The 18,908-nt window shown below is 48.0% G+C and overlaps 2 protein-coding genes across 2 annotated transcripts in view; both read right to left on the reverse strand.

Annotated features, from left to right (window-relative positions):
• The window catches only part of wdr19 (WD repeat domain 19), a 20,056-nt gene extending 13,869 nt beyond the window's left edge, over positions 1-6,187 (reverse strand). Inside the window, exons 1-15 of the mRNA XM_060048048.1 lie at positions 6,062-6,187; positions 5,705-5,796; positions 5,526-5,591; positions 5,308-5,433; positions 5,010-5,125; positions 4,604-4,719; positions 4,119-4,199; positions 3,915-4,027; positions 3,269-3,442; positions 3,105-3,175; positions 2,781-2,953; positions 2,040-2,160; positions 1,775-1,881; positions 1,453-1,572; positions 1-141 (exon numbers count right to left, since the gene is read on the reverse strand). The exon at positions 1-141 is cut by the window's left edge and continues 15 nt beyond it. Of these exons, the coding sequence (XP_059904031.1) occupies positions 1-141; positions 1,453-1,572; positions 1,775-1,881; positions 2,040-2,160; positions 2,781-2,953; positions 3,105-3,175; positions 3,269-3,442; positions 3,915-4,027; positions 4,119-4,199; positions 4,604-4,719; positions 5,010-5,125; positions 5,308-5,433; positions 5,526-5,591; positions 5,705-5,796; positions 6,062-6,067 (1,623 nt within the window). The 5' untranslated portion in view covers positions 6,068-6,187. The remainder of the gene's footprint in view (positions 142-1,452; positions 1,573-1,774; positions 1,882-2,039; positions 2,161-2,780; positions 2,954-3,104; positions 3,176-3,268; positions 3,443-3,914; positions 4,028-4,118; positions 4,200-4,603; positions 4,720-5,009; positions 5,126-5,307; positions 5,434-5,525; positions 5,592-5,704; positions 5,797-6,061) is intronic.
• Positions 6,188-9,315: 3,128 nt separating this feature from the next.
• LOC132454182 (complexin-1-like) lies at positions 9,316-13,455 on the reverse strand. Its single transcript, XM_060047400.1, has 3 exons — positions 13,441-13,455; positions 12,960-13,184; positions 9,316-11,056 (listed from the first exon to the last, which is right to left on the reverse strand). The coding sequence occupies exons 1-3, from the start codon at positions 13,453-13,455 to the stop codon at positions 10,862-10,864; spliced, it is 435 nt and encodes a 144-aa protein (XP_059903383.1). The 3' UTR covers positions 9,316-10,861.
• Between the last annotated feature and the right edge of the window lie 5,453 nt (positions 13,456-18,908).

The raw sequence follows: 18,908 nt of genomic DNA on the forward strand, positions 1-18,908 counted from the left end.
CAGGAAGCCTCCGTTCTTGTCGTCGATGAAGAGGAGCCGGGTGCCGTTGGGGTCCGGGAACACCTTCCTCACGCCCAGCGTGTGCTTATAGCTGCTCAGCGCCTGATGGTCCTCCAGCAACACACACACCACAGTGCCCGTCTGGGAGACACACAGAGGGAGACAGTTAGAGACACAGGGAGAGACAGTTAGAGACACACACACCACAGTGCCCGTCTGGGAGACACACAGAGGGAGACAGTTAGAGACACAGGGAGAGACAGTTAGAGACACACACACCACAGTGCCCGTCTGGGAGACACACAGAGGGAGACAGTTAGAGACACAGGGAGAGACAGTTAGAGACACACACACCACAGTGCCCGTCTGGGAGACACACAGAGGGAGACAGTTAGAGACACAGGGAGAGACAGTTAGAGACACACACACACACACCACAGTGCCCGTCTGGGAGACACACAGAGGGAGACAGTTAGAGACAGTTAGAGACACAGTGAGAGACACAGTGAGAGACACAGGGAGAGACAGTTAGAGACACAGTGAGAGACACACACACCACAGTGCCCGTCTGGGAGACACACAGAGGGAGACACAGTGAGAGACAGTTAGAGACACAGTGAGAGACACAGTGAGAGACAGTTAGAGACACAGTGAGACACACACACACCACAGCGCCGTCTGGGAGACACACAGAGGCACACGGTGAGAGACACAGAGGGAGACAGAGAGAGACAGAGGGAGACAGAGACACACAGAGAGGGACACGGTGAGAGACACAGAGGGAGACAGTGAGAGACACAGAGGGAGACAGTGAGAGACACAGAGGGAGACAGTGAGAGACACAGAGGGAGACAGTGAGAGACACAGAGGGAGACACGGTGAGAGACACAGAGGAGCCAGTGAGAGACACAGAGGGAGACAGTGAGAGACACAGAGGGAGACAGTGAGAGACACAGAGGGAGACAGTGAGAGACACAGAGTGAGACACGGTGAGAGACACAGAGGAGCCAGTGAGAGACACAGAGGGAGACAGTGAGAGACACAGAGGGAGACAGTGAGAGACACAGAGGGAGACACGGTGAGAGACACAGAGGAGCCAGTGAGAGACACAGAGGGAGACAGTGAGAGACACAGAGGGAGACACGGTGAGAGACACAGAGGAGCCAGTGAGAGACACAGAGGGAGACAGTGAGAGACACAGAGGGAGACAGTGAGAGACACAGAGGGAGACACGGTGAGAGACACAGAGGAGCCAGTGAGAGACACAGAGGGAGACAGTGAGAGACACAGAGGGAGACACGGTGAGAGACACAGAGGAGCCAGTGAGAGACACAGAGGGAGACAGTGAGAGACACAGAGGGAGACAGTGAGAGACACAGAGGGAGACAGAGAGACACACAGAGCCAGTGAGCCCCACAGACGGACGCAGAGAGGAGAGGGGAGAGCTCGTACATCAGTGCCGTAGTACAGCAGGTCGGCGGTCAGGGCGTGGCAGAGGATGCGACCCTGCGTGCGCTCGTCCTCGGGGAACAGCTTCATCTGCTTCTTCTCGTCATGCTCGTCTCTTTCGATCTGAAAAGACACACATAGCCGCGCACACACACACACACACACACACACACACACACACACACACACACACACACACACACACACACACACACACACACACACACACACACACACACACACACAGTAAGACTCCATTTTGATTCGCTAAGCTGGCGGTTAAAGCTCAAGCCGACGTCCTGGCTCTTTGCGCCCGCAGCCTCACCATGTGCAGCTGCACCTTCCCCTCCAGCAGGGCGGCAGCGTGGTCGGCGCTGAGGCACATGCTGGCCACGGTCCCCAGGTACTCCACGTCCTTCAGCCGGCTGAACCCTGGGGGGGGGGGGGCACCGTCACGTGGTCTGAATGCGCTTAGGAAACTAGGGCTGCGCCATTAATTTAATTTTATTCGGGATTTCAACTTTTGGGTCTCCGAACGAATATAAATGAGATGAAACTATCTAAAAAAAAAATAAAAGCTGAACACATACCAGCCTCCTGGTCCAACAAGGCGTAGAACCAGGCTCTGTTGTTCATGCCCACCGCGACATGGAAGGGCCCCACCGCGATGAAGGTGGGCTCCACCTCCACCTCTATGGCCATTGGGGCCTCCTGTGGGACACACACACACACACATATAATACAGTGACTAACCTACAGCGCTCTCTTTAAAAGGTCCCGTGACATGCCACCAGGTGTGAGTGTGATTAGCCGCTACAGGCCGTTTTGGAAGTCTGCCCCTTATGACATCACAGGTGGGCGTGTCCACCTAGATGTGTGCTGGATAGATCAGTCGACCAGCCTACCCAGTGGACTGGAGCAAACGTTGCTCACCTGTCCGTCACACTTCTAGGTGGACACGCCCACCTGTGATGTCATAAGGGGCAGACTTCCAAAACGGCTTGTAATGGCTAATCACACTCACACCTGGTGGCACGCCACGGGACCTTTAACTGTTACAGGCACCGTGGTGGGGCAGGTGCTTAATGTGTTGGTGAGACCGTGTGTGTGCGTCTGTGTCTGTCTGTCTGTCCTCCTGTGTCTGTTTGTCGGTTTGTGCGTGTCTTTGTGTCTGTGCGTGCATCTGTGTGTGTCTGGGTGCATCTGTGTGTGTCTGTGCGTGCCTGCGTCTGTACGTGTCTGTGCGTGCTTCTGTTTGCTGTGCGTGCGGCTGTCTATCTGTGTGTCCGTGCGTGTGTGCGTGCGTGCGTGCGTGCGTGCGCGGCCCTCACCCCCTCCACCGGGTTGGCCACGGTGACCTCCAGCAGCGAGGTGAGGTAGGCCAGCCGCGTGCCGCAGCTGTCCCCCAGGATGGGCAGCTTGGTGAGGAAGACGTGCAGAGTGCCCCTCTGGGTGGACACGGCCAGCAGCTGCCCGTCGTCGGTCCAGTTCAGCTGGTCCAGGCCTGGCCAGAGACACAGGGGGGGGGTGATGGAGAAGAGAAAGTTAAACCCGTTAGGAATAGCATGGGGATGGAGAGGAAAGGCTGGTAAAAATGAGCAGGGAAAAGGTTATTTCGAGTTGATGTGGCGAGCAACAGGATTAGGGGGTTCCACCTTTAGTCTCGTCATCCAAATGCACAATGTTGCTGATGTCCTTGAGCTCCGTCAGGTCGTGAATCTTAATGCTGAGAAAAAACCCACATCAACAACAGCTTACTACCCTTCACACACAGACACATCTTAGTAGTGTGTGTGTGTGTGTGTCTGTATGTGTCTACCTGTTGTCTCCACAGGAGGCAGCCTTGTTCAAGGACTGGGAGATGGCCACGCTGGTCAGGCTGTCCTTGTGGTTGTGCGCCTGGTACAGCTCCTGGCCGATCTCCCGGATGTGGGTGGAGATCACCACAAAGTAGCCGTGGGAGAAGCCAATCAGGATGTAGCCATCACCATACCTGAAGGGGGCGGAGTTGTGAATTAGAACGAGAGTGAGAGTGAGAGTGAGAGTGAGAGAGAGAGAGAGAGAGAGAGAGAGACAGAGAGAGAGAGATCTTCTCTTCTGATTGTTTTCTCCGTATTTTATGCATGCGTTCACTTTTTGGAGGGTTTGTTATTGAATCATACATCTCAAAAGACACTCGTCTCCAAAAAGTACACTTTCTTTTCACCACATCTGTGCTGATTTGTTATTATGAACTTGTTTTTCTGCATTTATATCTAGGTGATGTTGGTGCGAGTCTGGTTGCCATGGGCCACAAGACATAGCAAGAGAGAGAGAGAGAGAGAGAGAGAGAGAGAGAGAGAGAGAGAGAGAGAGAGAGAGAGAGAGAGAGAGAGAGAGAGAGAGAGAGAGAGAGAGAGAGAGAGAGAGAGAGAGAGAGAGAGAGAGAGAGAGAGAGAGAGAGAGGCGTGCGTGGTGAGCAGTACCAGCGGTAGGAGACAATGCTGCCGTAGCGTGGCTGGAAGGCCAGCTCTATGGGGTTGTCCGGGTCGTTGAGGTTGAACAGGAAGAGCGTCTTCTTCCCCACGGAGGCACTCACCTGGTAGGGGTGCAGAGGTCAGGGGTCAGATTGGGTCGGGTACAGTTACTGTATCCGATGGCAGGAGACGGGACCGAGCGGGGAGACCCACTGTGCTCTCTCCGGGAGACGACCTCTCGTCCGTCTTCATCACGGAGAAGTACACGTCTGAAGGCTCGGCGCGCAGAGACGTCTGGCGCCGCACGTCGACCAACGGGAGGGCAGAGAGAAGTCACACGCACAAAATGTCCATCGATTCGTTGTTTTTTTTTCAGTTTCTTGGATTGTCCTGACTGAATAACAATTAATTTCCTCTGGGAGAACTACAACTCCCAGGTGCAGCAGCATGCTTATGGGGAGACAAAGGCGTCACACAGACGTCCTGTATGTAATAACTGACTCAATAACCCGTAGCTACAAGCAAACCACTTCCACGTTGACCGGGACTTTCATATTACCAGCAGATGTTGATTGGGTAAAAACTATCTGTGTGGAAGCAGATATAAAAAAAGCTAAAGTCGGATTTGCAAACATCATCAGAGCTAGGAATGGGGTCACAGGCACGGTTTGGTACAGTCTGCGCTGTTGGGGGTCTACCTGCCGGATGGTGTCCCCCTCATGGTTGCTAACGGTAACGGTGCGGTCATCGCTGCCGAGAGCCAACAGGTTGTGGGAGCTCCAGCACCCACACGTGATTCTCTTGGTGTGTTTACCTGAGGGACGTTAGGGAAGGACATGGAAAACTAGTCATAAACAGTCATTCACCCTTGTCTGTATGGTTAGACATTCAGTGTTTGTTTTTGTTTGTTTGTGCCTGCGTGCGGGCATCTATTTGTGCGTGTGTGTGTATCTATGTGTAGGTGTGTGTGTATGTTTGTGTGTGTGTGTGTGTGTGTGTGTGTGTGTGTGTGTGTGTGTGTGTGTGTGTGTGTGTGTGTGTGTGTGTGTGTGTGTGTGTGTGTGTGTGTGTGTGTGTGTGTGTGTGTGTGTGTGTGTGTTTTACCCAGAACAGGTATCTTGCGTGAGGTCTGCTGGTTGTAGATCAGTAAGTTTCCTTTTGCTGTTCCAACTGCCAACAGCGGAGTGGTCTTTGACCAAAGGAGGAACGACATCTGATCTCTTGGTTGTGAAAAGGGAATGTAAAACATACCATCGACAATACCATATTTTAAAGACTAATATTAATGACAAATTGTAGAAAATGTGTAGAATATTTAGATCTTATGTCTCCATGAATGTATCACTTAAAATTGTGTTATTGCTTCTTTGTTTCGTGCAACGTTATGGCAGTGTTTCCCTACTTCATTCCGCTGTCGATCTGCGACGTCTTGTTGACACTGGCGTCCCAGAGGTAGATGGAGCTGGACTTCTCAGATATGACTGCGAGAATATCACCATCCTTATCCCAGTCCATGGCCACACAATGCCTTAAAGAAAATGGAAAGGAAGAAGGACCTTTCTGTGGTGGTTTGGGTTTTGTTTGCTTCGTTATTACGTAGGCATACGCCAGGATATTTACCCTGGTAGCCCGAGTTCATTCCTCTTCTGTCCATGTCTATCAAATATCTTCACCGAGTTATCATTTCTGTGAGAAACCAGAAGCACAAGGCGATTAACCAGTGGGGTCGTCCTACTTACGGCACACAATGCATAGGAGCGTGACAGCCGTTCATGTTCACTCTGTCACCCTGAACTCACCCCGCAACAGCGATGTAGTTCCCGAGCGTCTTCTGCCACTTGTACAACAGGCTGGACCCGGACCAGGCTTTCTCCGTGATGGTGAAGACACGCTGGAGAGCAAACACATGACAGGTTACTAACCGTATTGTTCTGATGTGCATTGTAAAGTTCGAGATATTACTTATACCGCCTGCGCTTTAATCGCGTGTTGATTACAACAGTGGTTCTATGGGCTATCTCTGACAGCTAACTATTTAGCTTTCGATGCTTGCTAACGTGAGAGTAGTTTGATGATCGATCATTCTAACCGAGCCGTTGACGTGATACATACAGTTCCAGTTCTCAACTATGGTTTTTGTATTAGTTTCAACAAACCTTCATTGTGATTATATTTATTCGGCCCCCTTAACCGCCCCAATGAATATAAGCATCTTCGCAGCAACAGTTGTGTGTTTCCCAGAATGCCTCAGTGTTAAGCGTCCGTAGTAGCGTTGTCTTAGCAACAGCGCTCAGCCAATGCGCTGCAGTCTAGCGCACTGAACAGAATATAGCAGTGTCTGCATTTACAACCATTCCAACTTAACAGCCCGATAATTAATGACAAACCGGAGGTAGATAGATATTTGAATCAAGTAAAACTTTATACAATCAGTATCATATAGTATATATACATAGAGAGAGAGCGAGAGAGAGAGGGAAAGAGAGAGAGAGAGAAATAGTTTGTGTGTGTGTGGGGGGGATGCTTGTGTGTGTGTGTGTGTGTGTGTGTGTGTGTGTGTGTGTGTGTGTGTGTGTGTGTGTGTGTGTGTGTGTGTGTGTGTGTGTGTGTGTGTGTGTGTGTGTGTGTGTGTGTGTGTGTGTGTGTGTGTGCGCGCGCGTGCGTGCGTGCGTGCGTGTGTGTGTCAAACCAATGACGCAGCCACCAATATTTCCGGCCCCTCAATGTATTTGCAAGAGCGTATCATTTAAAACGCTTGTGACATGTTTCTACACGCTATTCACTAGAGGTCAGCATTGGGTCGTTTATAGTTTGTAACGTTGCTGGATTGTCAGGTCGTTCAACATTGTAATTATTCTTTGATGCAATCTCCAAGGGTGTTTGCATTAATGCATTTTGACATTCACAGGCAAGGTGGCGTCATGGCCTGAAAAAAATATCTCTCATCTCCAGTCTCTCTGCAGAGATGGGCTGTGGCGCCTTCTGTGTTTGACCTCCCTGCTCAGATTCCCACAGGGTAATCATTTCTCCTCTACCAAAGACTGCCGTGCTGTACTCTCCATACTTCACAGCCTCTCAAATCGCAAAACTCGCAAAAATATATTTGTCTTCCTCTTCTCTGCATCAAGAACCTCTCCCCCTATGACTCTTCCCCCCCTCCCTTTTGATATAAACTTGATTGGTTAATTGATTGCAGCTGAGCCATCAGGGAGTTTCTTTTGAAATCACAACCAGTGTCCTTCTCTCGGCTGTCACTACATTGTGTGGCTGTGTGTGTGTATTTGAGTGTGTGTGGACGGGGGCATGGGCTTGTGCGTGTGCGTGTGCGTGTGTGGTTGTGGTTGTGGGTGTGGGTGTGTGTGCGTGTGTACGTGTGTAAGTGTGTGTGTGTGTGTGCGTGCGTGAGTGTGTGTGGGCTAGGGCTTGTGCTTGTGTGTTTGGCCGTGGGCATGGGCGTGGGCGTGTGTGTATTTATGTGTGTGCGCGTGTCTGTGTGCATTTGCGTGTTCGTGTGTATGTACGTGTGTGTGGGTGGGTGGGCTGCCTCTGAGACCATTTACTCAATATGGTGGATTATTCAAATTGGATGGATTATAGAAAGACTTGCTTCTGGAATAGTTAATGCTGCTCTAATATGCCTAAACATAGCCTGAGTACACCAACAAGCTTAACATTTTCCCCCATTCAATGCTTTCATTTACAGCATGCTTATCAATACTGTGCAGTGAACCGCAGAGTACAAACATCCAACATTATGCATAGGCCCACGTTTCATTTTCTACATGATGGCCTCAGCCCTTCTCTTCTCATTTATTACAGGAAATTGTGTTTTATATAACATTTATTGTACGCCGCATCATTTCTGGTCTTTGAAATTTCCTTTGTGGAATAGAAATAAAAAATATATATGTAATAATAGTTATCACCAGTCATTATTCGTTTATTGGATTTTAATTTCTAAATCCAAAAACGAAGAATCTGTTTTTAGTTTTCCTGGTCAGAAAGTGGAATGTACAACTAATACCATTTCACTCTTATTTTTGTCCTTTGCACAGCATAAAATAAAATTGAAAGAAAACAAAGATGAAAAAACTGTGAAAAAAAATTAAAACTGGTAACGAGTAAGCGGCTGCCGTCACTTCCCCTAGTGGCCGCTGCCCATTGGCTGCGGTCGAGGAGATTACATCAGGTGGTGAAATAATTGGTTGGAAGATTAACAACCTGGAGAGTGCTTCTTCAGGAGCGAGCGTGGGCAACCAACCAGGTGCAATACAATTACTTATCTATCCTACACAAATACACAAGTATTCACATTTCTATGCACATGCACATCACAAATCGATAGGAAAGACTTTACTATTAGGCGGTTGGACAGCTAAAAGATGCTCACTGCACACGTCTGGTGCCTACCTACTCTTCTTTGATAGCTACACTTTATTTATGGGTCTTTACATAATGGGTGCATAGGCATAGTCTAAAGCCTACACCTATGTATTAGCAATAAGTGGGATGAATAACGTTTTCAACCGATCGTCCTGTTAAAAAACTATGGTGAAATGATCGTACAAAGCAGATGTTAATGGTCTCTTTGGAAGTGGACTACCCCGTTATGTAATACGGCCCACTCAAGGACAACCAGGGGACACATGTGTGAAGGTCACCCATGTGTCCTTCTCCATTGGTCCCAGGAATGGATACTTTTATTTCTAGTAGTAGATCTAGCCTACTTTATATACGATGGTGAATCAACCAAACAAAGCAGAGGTTCCTATTTGAGTTTCATCTATAAAACATGTGACCTTCACGGTGGGTCCCAGTGATGGAGAACTTGGTTTCTGGTAGATCTAGCCTACTTTATATACGATGATGGTGAATAACCTTCTATTAGACCTATGAATTTCACCCATAGGCTGATGACTATATATATTATTTATACAAAATCAAAATATGTACACACAATTTTCCCATTCTATTTATTTTAATTTGTATGTTACATAGAAAACCTTCTACTATAGAATTGCTAAGTGTTTTAAAGACCGAAAGTAGAATTAACATTTTGTTTGCTTGACACTGGAACATGATAGGCCTACACTTATTTATTAACGGTAGTCAACTGAAAGTATACTCTATTACTTTTAGTATGAAAGAAGTATAGGACCTACTAATAGCATACTTGAATAAATGTTTATTTTTGTAAAGGTAACTAGAGTTAGCTGACTCTCTAGCGTTAGCAACAGTAGGCAATACTGGATACAGTTAGTTCTCTAACTGTAACTCGCTATAGCTAACTAAATAGTTAGTTAGACCTCTGGGATCTAACTAGCTAGAGGTATCTGACTAACTAATTAGAGTTAGCTGACTGACTAGCTAGACTAAGTAACAATGGGCAGTAACAGAAGACAGGACAGGGTTGTTTTGTGAACAAGTTTTGAAGGTTTTATTGAACCTCAGGCAGACATATTAATCCTTTATTGCTCTTGGCATTCCGTCCATCTCAACTGTGGCGTAGACCCACATTCAACCGAAGACACAGAAGCAAGCATTGCTTTTATTTTTTAACACATTCTTTTCAAACAGTCCAAAGTTTTGTTTGGTCAGTAATATAATATAGTTATATATCAATCACCAAATGAAAATACTTTCTCCATTTGGATTATTTGTGATTTAGCAATTTTCAAACCCAATTAAAACGTCGCAAAATTGTACGCTTTTTTAATCCAGGTCAATGTTGTGCCTGTCAATATGTGCGAAATAATTACTACGATTATTAAAACATCGTGTTTACTTTTGGATTCTTTATGGCAAAAGCGTAAGGCTTTAGCAGTGTGGTGTGGGGTTTCTATACACGGTTACCCCAACAGAAAGCCCCTGCAAAACCAGTCAAATCAAAAGTCCTGAATGCATACATATTTTAAATATATTGGTATTACTTACTGTTACATAATTATCAACATGAGAGTGAAACAACATTCAAAATCAAGAGTTATTGCCTTAATATCTTTGCGTGACAAGAAGAGAAGGGGGAGGAGGGAGTACATATCCACACGACAATTTTTCCGACAAGACAGGTGTCATGCAAGACGCTAACAGGCGCAACAAGGGGGGGGATTAGAAAAGTTTACACTAACACCAAATACATGTGGGACAGGGATGGGATCGACAGGAGAGATGATGTCTAACACTCACTATGTATGTGCAAAAGGTTTGACATAAATATCCAACATGGAAGAACAACAAAAGAGATTGTTTAGCTTAAGTAGCACACGATAAGAGTCTTCAAATTTCCTTCTTAAAATATGGCTTATCGAGTTTACAGATATCGTTATCTTAGAGACAAACACAGTTAGTATGGTTATTATAGGATCTGTAGCCCGCCGCGAGGCGCTTGTTTCATGTATTTTTTTATTATTTATATACAAATAACGATGGCTGAGCCGGGCGGGGTGGTGGTGCTTCTGGGCGGCAGGAGAAGAAGGAGAACTAAAGATCTAAAACTTCTCAAACTAGAAGGAGACTCAACCTAGTGTTGTCGTTAGCCCACTCCCCCCTCCCCTCCCCCCCGCCTCCCCTCCCCCTGCTCCATGGCCTCCTTCGCAACATTAGCATAGCTAAGCTAACATTAGCATCCGCCGTGCTAACGGCTGCCAAGCCTAGCGCCGGTTTAGCTAAATGTGGCAGGTTAGCCGCGGTTTACACTGTTGGCTCAAATGGAATGAATTTACTTCTTGACGTATGGCAAGACCTAGATATTTCTCTTTTTCTCTTTTTTGGTTTTTCCCGAAAAACGAAAACACAAAAATGGCAGCTACAACCCTTTTTTTTTGAGCGTGAATAGAAACCAAACGCATATCGTCTTCGACCGAGCAGAGTCGACAGACGGGGTTTTTTGATCCAACATTGTCAACCTCCGGCGCATGTTAGCTGAGCTAGTTAACGTTAGCATCGGGCTAGCCCTGCTACTTCTTCAGCATGTCCTGCAGCGGTCCGGGGAGGTACTTCATCACCGTGTCCATAATGCTCTGCTCCTCTTCCTCCTCGTCGCCACAGCCCGCCGGCACCGCCTTCTTGGACCGGGTCAGACTGCCCTCCGTCGCCTCCTCCATGGCCGCCGCCGCCTCCGCCTCGGCAACCTCCCTCTTCTTAATACCATACTGGAGGGGGAGGGGGTTGAGGGCGAGGGAGAGAGAGGGGGGGAGGGATGGATGAAGGGGAAGGAGGGAGGGAGGGAGGGGGGGAGGGATGGATGAAGGGGAAGGAGGGAGGGAGGGAGGGGAGGGAGGGAGGGATGGGAGGGGAGAGGAGAGGGAGTGATGGAGGAAGGGGAAGGATAGCGGGAGTGAGGGGTGATGGAGAGAGGGAGGGAGGGAGGGAGGGAGGGGAAGGATAGAGGGAGGGAGGGAGGGAGGGAGGGAGTGATGGAGGAGGAGGAGGGAAAGAGAGATGGGGAGATAGATAAAGAGAGAAGGAGGGGGAGAGAGAGGGAGGGGATAGGGGGTGAGAGGGAGAGAGACAGAGAGAAGGAGCAAGGGAGATAGCGATGGAATGAGAGGTGAGAAAGACAGACAGTGGGACGGGTAAACAGACAGAGAGGAGACAGGAAGGGAGGGAGAGAGAGGTGAGAATACATTTGCTATTTCTGGAGTCGATCAATCCAAATGGAATTGGGTTCTGTAGTCATGTGATGACGCTGAACTGGGTTCAGGGTCTCTGCATCCGGTAAAACATTTGGACAACGGGTAGCTGGATCTGGTGTGTGTTTGGGTGGAGAGGTTGGCGGGGGGGGAACCACTTTAATGTTCAATAGGCTTTCAAACAATGACTTAATTATTGTCTTCTTATAATCTATTTAATTGTCATTCCTCTCGGTAATTTCTGTTGGGCCCAGCTGCACACTTATAGCAGCCCTGAACGACTCGATCCCTTTATGGAAGTCCACCCCGGCTTTTAGAGTCAGCCGTCCCTGTTTTTGTCCCTCAGCTCCGGCCCCCCCAGCTCTCCACCAATGAGAGATGAGCTGGAGGAGGACTGGAGTGATGCATGGCAGGACATTAACTTTGTGGACCGGGCGAAGAATCCAGCCTACTGATTTGCAGGCCTTGGGGAACAGAGGTAAAATGGGGATAAATGAGGGGGGGGGTGTTGGGTTTCCATCCCAGCTGGTTGCATAGCAACAGTTCCCTGGTGACAGCCTCACAGAAGCTCCTGCCAACGGAGTGTGCTACTGCCGAGGATTCTGGGTAATGTACACTCTTTGATTCTACCGCTATAGCCTCTGGCTCTTGTGGCGAGAAGAATTTTAAAGTAAGTTAATACTGCAAAACTGTCTTTAATATTCATCAGTCTGGAGCTACAGATTATAGACTTTGGAGGAAATAAACTTTATCGATTCAAATGTACTGGTCTTAAGATGTGATACTGAACATTGCTCTACTTAGGTTTATTTTTTATATTTTATAATGTCGAGCTAAGAAATGAACTAGAAGGTGAACTCCGTTATCCGGCTACACCAGAAATATTGCCCATGGTCCCAAGAGGTAAATGGTTGTCTCTGATGTAATAGTGATTAGATAATCAGTTAGTTAGGGAGTTAGTTATGCCCTTATTTGTCTCTGTCGTATAAGTAAATTAGTTAATGAGTAAGTTAGTGAGTTAGTTATGTCCTAACCGGTCTCTGTCATATAAGTTAATTAGTAAATGAGTAAGTTAGTGAGTTAGTTATGTCCTAGCTCGTCTCTGAGGTATTAGTGAGTTAGTAAGTTAGTGAGTTAGTTGTGTCCTACTTTGTCTCTGATGTATTAGTGAGTTAGTTGGTCGTTTAGTTGTGTCCTACCATGTCTTTAATGTATTAGTGAGTAGGTTAGTGAGTTAGTTGTGTCCTACCTTGTCTTTGATGTATTAGTGAGTAGGTTAGTGAGTTAGTTGTGTCCTACCTTGTCTTTGATGTATTAGTGAGTAGGTTAGTGAGTTAGTTAGTGAGTTAGTTATGTCCTACCTTGTCTTTGATGTATTAGTGAGTAGGTTAGTGAGTTAGTTAGTGAGTTAGTTGTGTCCTACCTTGTCCCTGATGCCTTGCCTCATGTTTTCCCTCTCGAACTCCATCTTGGCGTACTTGTCCTTCCTCTCCTCCTCCTGCTGCCTCAGCGCCTCCTGGCGTTCCTCCTCCTTCTTGTCTGCGTCGGGGTCCTCCTCCTTCTCCTCCCCGCCCAGCATCTTCCCCACATCAGGGGGGCCTCCTATAGGAGGAGGAGAGAGCTGTGTGAGATTGACAGCCCAAATCGACTAATTGGAAGGAGAGGTGAGACGGCTCTAATTAGACGTACAGACATGAGAATCCACTAGGATACCGTTTTGGATCGGATGATGAGAGTTGGGGGAGTTTGACCAATAGGATGGAGAGTTGTAGGAGATTGACCAATAGGATGGAGAGTTGTGGGAGATTGACCAATCGGATGGAGAGTTTGGGGGGATTGAGCAATAAGATGGAAGTTGGAGGAGATTGATCGATAGGATCGAGTGTTTGGAAGCTGCGAGGCACCAGCTGTGTAGACATAAGAGTACGAGTAGAAGCATTTTTTAAATGGTAAACTATATATAGAGACATGGAAATAATCCTATAAACACACATACAAATGAATGCAGCTATGCAAAGACTGCCGTTTTGCACGCACACAAAGACACACGCCATAAGGTTTCGTGAGAGAGAGAGAGAGAGAGAGAGAGAGAGAGAGAGAGAGAGAGAGAGAGAGAGCGAGAGAGAGAGAGGGGTTCAGAATGAATGGTATGCTGATGGTAGAGAGAGACAGAATCTGTCAAGAGCCACTGGGTCCAATTAGCTGAGTGGTTCCAGTTAGATGGCTTCACTCGCCCAGAGGGAAAGAGGAGGAGATAGAGGGGGGGGGGGGGGTAGAGATAGAGATAGAGAGGGGGGGGGGTGGGCGGAGGAGTGAGAGTTGAAGAAAGCGAAAGAGAGGCAGATGGAGAAAGAGATAAACCAGGTGAAGCCATTGAGAAATTGCGTGAGAGAGAGAGAAAAGAGAGACGGGGGGGGGAGGGAGGGGGGGGGGGGGGAGGGGGGAATGGGTCGGATGATGGAAAGAAAAGAGAACTGCAGTTGGCCCCGGGCGCTGTGAGCTCATTAGTTAGCCGCACTGCTAGCCATTTGCTCTTCAAACAGCAGCAATCACACGAGATGTTCAATCCTAGCCGTGAAGGTCACTCAACACACAGCGAGCCGCCTACGTCTCACAGCAAGGCACTAAGTACACTAAGTACACTAAATACACTAAAAACACGAGCTACACACAGTACACTAAACAGACGAAGTACATTAAACACACTAAATCTGTACTATGTCTGTACTGTCTGTATGTATTCCTTTCTTATTTGTAAAGCGTCTTTGAGTACTTAGAAAAGCGCTATAAAAAACGGATCAATTATTATTATTATTATTATTAAATACACTCAGTACACTAAATACACACATTACACTAAACAGACTAAGTTCATAAAATTCCCTAAATACACTAAGTACACCAAATACACTAAATACACTAAGTGCACTTGATACACTAAACACACAATAAAAAAACTATGTACACTCACGACACTTAGTATGCTACACACACTAAATACACTAAATACAAAAATTACACTAAGTACCCTTAATGCACTAAATACCCTCAATGCACCCAGTACACTAACTAAACAAAACATCTCTCTGTTGTGAGCCCACGCAAACACACACTGTAACTCAATGGAACAGGTTTTCCTTTAAAATCTCCTCTCACAAGTTAGAGTACACGGGGTGCGCTAGACCGAAATATGATAGTATATGAATCTATCAAACGTCAAAAACAAAATATGTAGAGCAGAAATAATAGCTTCATCAGACTTCAATGTCTCTTGCATCTTTTGTACGCCTTAGTCCTGTCTTGTGTTCCGACAATCAGAAGAGAAACCAAACTGTGTGTTTGCTTGACACATTCTGAGGAACCTGGACTGGTTCTGGACTGGTTCTGGAGTCTTTCTGGAGTCCTTCTGGACTGATTCTGGACTGGTTCTGGACTGGTTCTGGACTGGTTCTGGACTGGTTCTGGAGTCTTTCTGAAGTCTTTCTAGACTGTTTCTGGGTTGGTTCTGGACCGATTCTGGACTGGTTCTGGACTGGTTCTGGACTGGTTCTGGACTGGTTCTGGACTGGTTCTGGAGTCTTTCTGGGGTGGTTCTGGAAGGGTTCTGGCCTGGTTCTTGAGTATTTCGGAGTGGTTGAGTGGTTCTGGATGGGTTGTGGATTGGTTACGGGGTTCTGGTGTGGTTTATAAGTGATTCTGGACTGGTTTTGAACTGGTTCTGGAGTGGATCTGGAGCCGTTCTGGTGACGATCTGGAGTGGATCTTGAGCGGTTCTGCTGACGATCTGGTGTAGCTGTGGGGCGTACATCTTCATAGCTGACAGTCATCAGCTTTAGCTAGTTAGGCTGTCAGCTAGTTCAAGGTCACCGTGGTGCTCCACAAACACACCGCCAACTGGATGCATTTTGTTCCCTTCTGCAGGTGTGCTGACTAGTCCAACCCTATTCACACACTCAGCAGCTTTATTTTAGAGCTCCAGGGACTGAGAGGCTGAGAGCCTTTTGTCTCCATTCAGGGATTAATAGCCCATCTCCTCCCAGAGAAACCTACATAACCAGCTCTCACAGCCTGCTCCATATTCCACGTACGATACTCACTGACTCACAGCCTCCATGTTGGGCTGCACTTCTGATCTGCTCGGTAGCCGCCTCTGTTTGCACAGATCGGCTTTAAGAAGCCACTTCAAAGTCTACGCTATAGCGACGCGATCACACATGGAGGCTCCCCCCAGATTCATGATGGAAATCTGCCTGTACCAGTAGGTACAGTCCAATGGGTAGGCTGGTCTATCTACCACACTAGTTGGTTTAGTCCACTGGCTAGGCTGGTCTATGTATCCTACCAGTTGGTACATTCCACAGGACAGTGAAGAGAGAGACTGGACAGTGAAGAGAGAGACTGGACAGTGAAGAGAGAGACAGGACAGTGAAGAGAGAGACTGGACAGTGAAGAGAGACTGGACAGTGAGAGAGACTGGACAGTGAAGAGAGAGACTGGACAGTGAAGAGAGAGACTGGACAGTGAAGAGAGAGGGAAAGGAAAGGGACGAGAGGGAGACAGGACAGTGAAGCGTTGATGTTTCTAAACAGATTATTGATCGATGCAGAGTCCTTGAGATGGTCCACCCTGACCTCTGACCTTCAAGGATCAGAGATACACTTCAACCTGATTGGCTGAGCACTTCAGTATCACATTACCTGATACACATCAAGGTTTACGACGGTGGTGCGCACACGCACACGCACACATTCGGTCGCTCTCACACATCCTAAATCAACGCGCACACACTCAAGCGAGCACGGACACACTCACGCACACACAACTACATATCCCCTTCATTCAATTGTCCCTGAAAGAAAATTCTCATTCGACCTAGAGTTCATCTTGCGTGTGTGTGTATGTTGGATGTGGTGAGAGAGGGAGTGTGTGTGGTGTGTGTGTGCGTGTGTGTGTGCTTGCATGGTGTGTTGTTAGTGTGTGTGTGTGTGTGTGTGTTGTGTGTGTGTGTGTGTGTGTGTGTGTGTGGTGTGTGTGTGTGTCTGTGTGTGTGTGTGTGTGTGTGTGTGTGTGTGTGTGTGCGTGTATGTGTGTGTGTGTGTGTGTGTGTGTGTGGTGTGTGTGTGTGTGTGTGTGTGTGTGTGTGTGTGTGTGTGTGTGTGTGTGTGTGTGTGTGTGCTTAGCAAGTAGGTAGTACATGCATACCACCATCTGGTGACATCAATGTTGTTTTCATCTCTTCTTTAAAGGTTGTTTTTCATGACTACTAATTATTGACGGCCATTTTGCTTCGGCGGTGCAGATCTGAGAAAGACAGAAAATCTGCAGGTAATCCGACACCTCCAGTAACACATCCACTTTTAGCATCCTGTCAGCGCTAAAGATGGATAGCACCCTGCTAGCACACAGTTCACAGCCTTCAACAACAGTTAGCTTTTAAAATGGCACCCAGTAGGAGCTCTTATGTTAGCATTAAAGACAGACTGATGAGCGCCCTGGTAGCATAGCACTCTCTCCATGTTTATTATTTAGCTTAGCTCATGCTAATCGAACACTAGCTCATGCTAATTGAACACAAGGTTTATTATGCAAGAGTATTTTTTTCTATATTATTTTATTTCTATGAAAGACTGCTATTTTAAAGCTACACAGAAAGTTAACACGTGCGTTATATAAAGTTGTATAAAGTAGAAGTAAAACAAAAAGCAAAGCACTTTGGTTTCTCCATGAAGGGAGATTATTTTAAGGTTCGTTCTGAACTCTTAATTCTCTCTTCTCTCAGTGGCCGGTGGATTAACGTTCTGAGGGTTTGAGGGGCTAGCGATAAGGCGTGCCGCTGAGTGCTAACGTTAGCACTCCGGCGTTGGCTAACAGTGTGTGTCGGGGTCAGGGGACGAGGATCAGGACGCCGTCTCGGTTTCCCTCAGTACACGGAGGAGCTGGAAGATTAGTGGCTGGAGATACAGAGACGAAGGAGGAGGAGGAGGAGGAGGATGACGAAGAGGAGGAGAGTTAGAAGATTAGTGGGGGGAGATACAGAGACGAAGGAGGAGGAGGTGGAGAGGACGAAGAAGAGGACGAGGAAGATGGAGAGGTAGAAGATAGTGGTATGCGATGCAGACATGAGCTAGGAGGAGGTGGAGAAGGACGAAGACGAGGAAGAGGGGGAATGGTAGAAGATTAGTGGTAAGAGATACAGAGCGGAAGAAGGAGGACGAGGACGAGGACGAGGAAGAGGAGAGATAATGAGACTTCAGCGAATGACTCAGGATGGATACGACCATTACTGCACATCTATATACGTATATATATATATATATATATATATATATTATACACAGCCTTGCCCATATAAGGTGCATCCCCTCACAGGAGTATCATTCTAAAACACAGTGTTTCCCTTGCACACTAAAACACAGACGTGGAAGCTGCCTAAAGTTGAGCCATTAGTCCACTTTCTGACGTCTGTCTCCATCCCACTGGGCCGGGCAGCACCACAGAGGAGCCGACTCAGCTCGTAAAACAGATCGATGCCCCCCCCCCCCCCCCACCCCCACCCCCACCCCCGCGCTCCCAGACGCTGCCCTGTCGGCCCGCACGTTGGAACACCACCCCCCAATGGAGCTCCACCTGGCTGGGATCAGTGCGGTGTACCGTCCCGTGTTTGTTCCGGCGTTAACAGCGACGAGTGTTGGCTCCTCAGCACTGGGTTGCTATGGGACACGCGGGGGAAGCCTCACGTCCCTGGGCTGGGTAGGAGCCACTGCGGGGGTGCGAGGCCGCAAGGCATAATGTATAATGTATCGCGCATGATGAACCCCATCGTGAGGCATGCATCAGACCCTAACTCAAAGCCCCTCCCACCCTCACTGGTTATTAATAGGAAGGTGGCTTGGATCGCGACGAGACCTTTCAAACGTTTGAAGGTAATGTTCTCATATAAACTGTCAACTGTCAATCAAATATCTCTCAAATAGACCCTGGCCCCCCTGGGGTCCCACTGGGGGTCCCACTGGGCGTCTACAGGCCTGCCAGGAACAGCCGGGCCAGAGCGCCAGAGTGTTCTGAAGACCAGGAACAACAAGCTGCTTGCAGCAGCCGGTCCACTGGGGACCTGGGTGGAAAACGCCCAGGGCGCAGAGGACGAGAGAGAGAGAGAGAGAGAGAGAGAGAGAGAGAGAGAGAGAGAGAGAGAGAGGGGGGGGGAGAGAGAGAGAGAGAGAGAGAGAGAGAGAGAGAGAGAGAGAGAGAGAGAGAGAGAGAGAGAGGGGGGGGGGAGGGGGGGGGGGGGGGGGGGGGGGGGGGGGAGAGAGAGAGGGGGAGAGAGAGAGGGGGAGAGAGAGAGAGGGAGAGAGAGAGAGACTGTGTGTGTGTG

The sequence above is a fragment of the Gadus macrocephalus genome, chromosome 3 (genome assembly GCF_031168955.1).
Source record: "Gadus macrocephalus chromosome 3, ASM3116895v1".
Classification (NCBI taxonomy): domain Eukaryota; kingdom Metazoa; phylum Chordata; class Actinopteri; order Gadiformes; family Gadidae; genus Gadus; species Gadus macrocephalus.

Bases quoted from the DNA above. Each gene is read 5' to 3' on its own strand.
- LOC132454182 (XM_060047400.1), bottom strand. The intron at 11,057-12,959 runs GTAGGACACAAC...CTCCCCCTCCAG, and splicing joins GGCAAGGCATCAGGGACAAG to TATGGTATTAAGAAGAGGGA.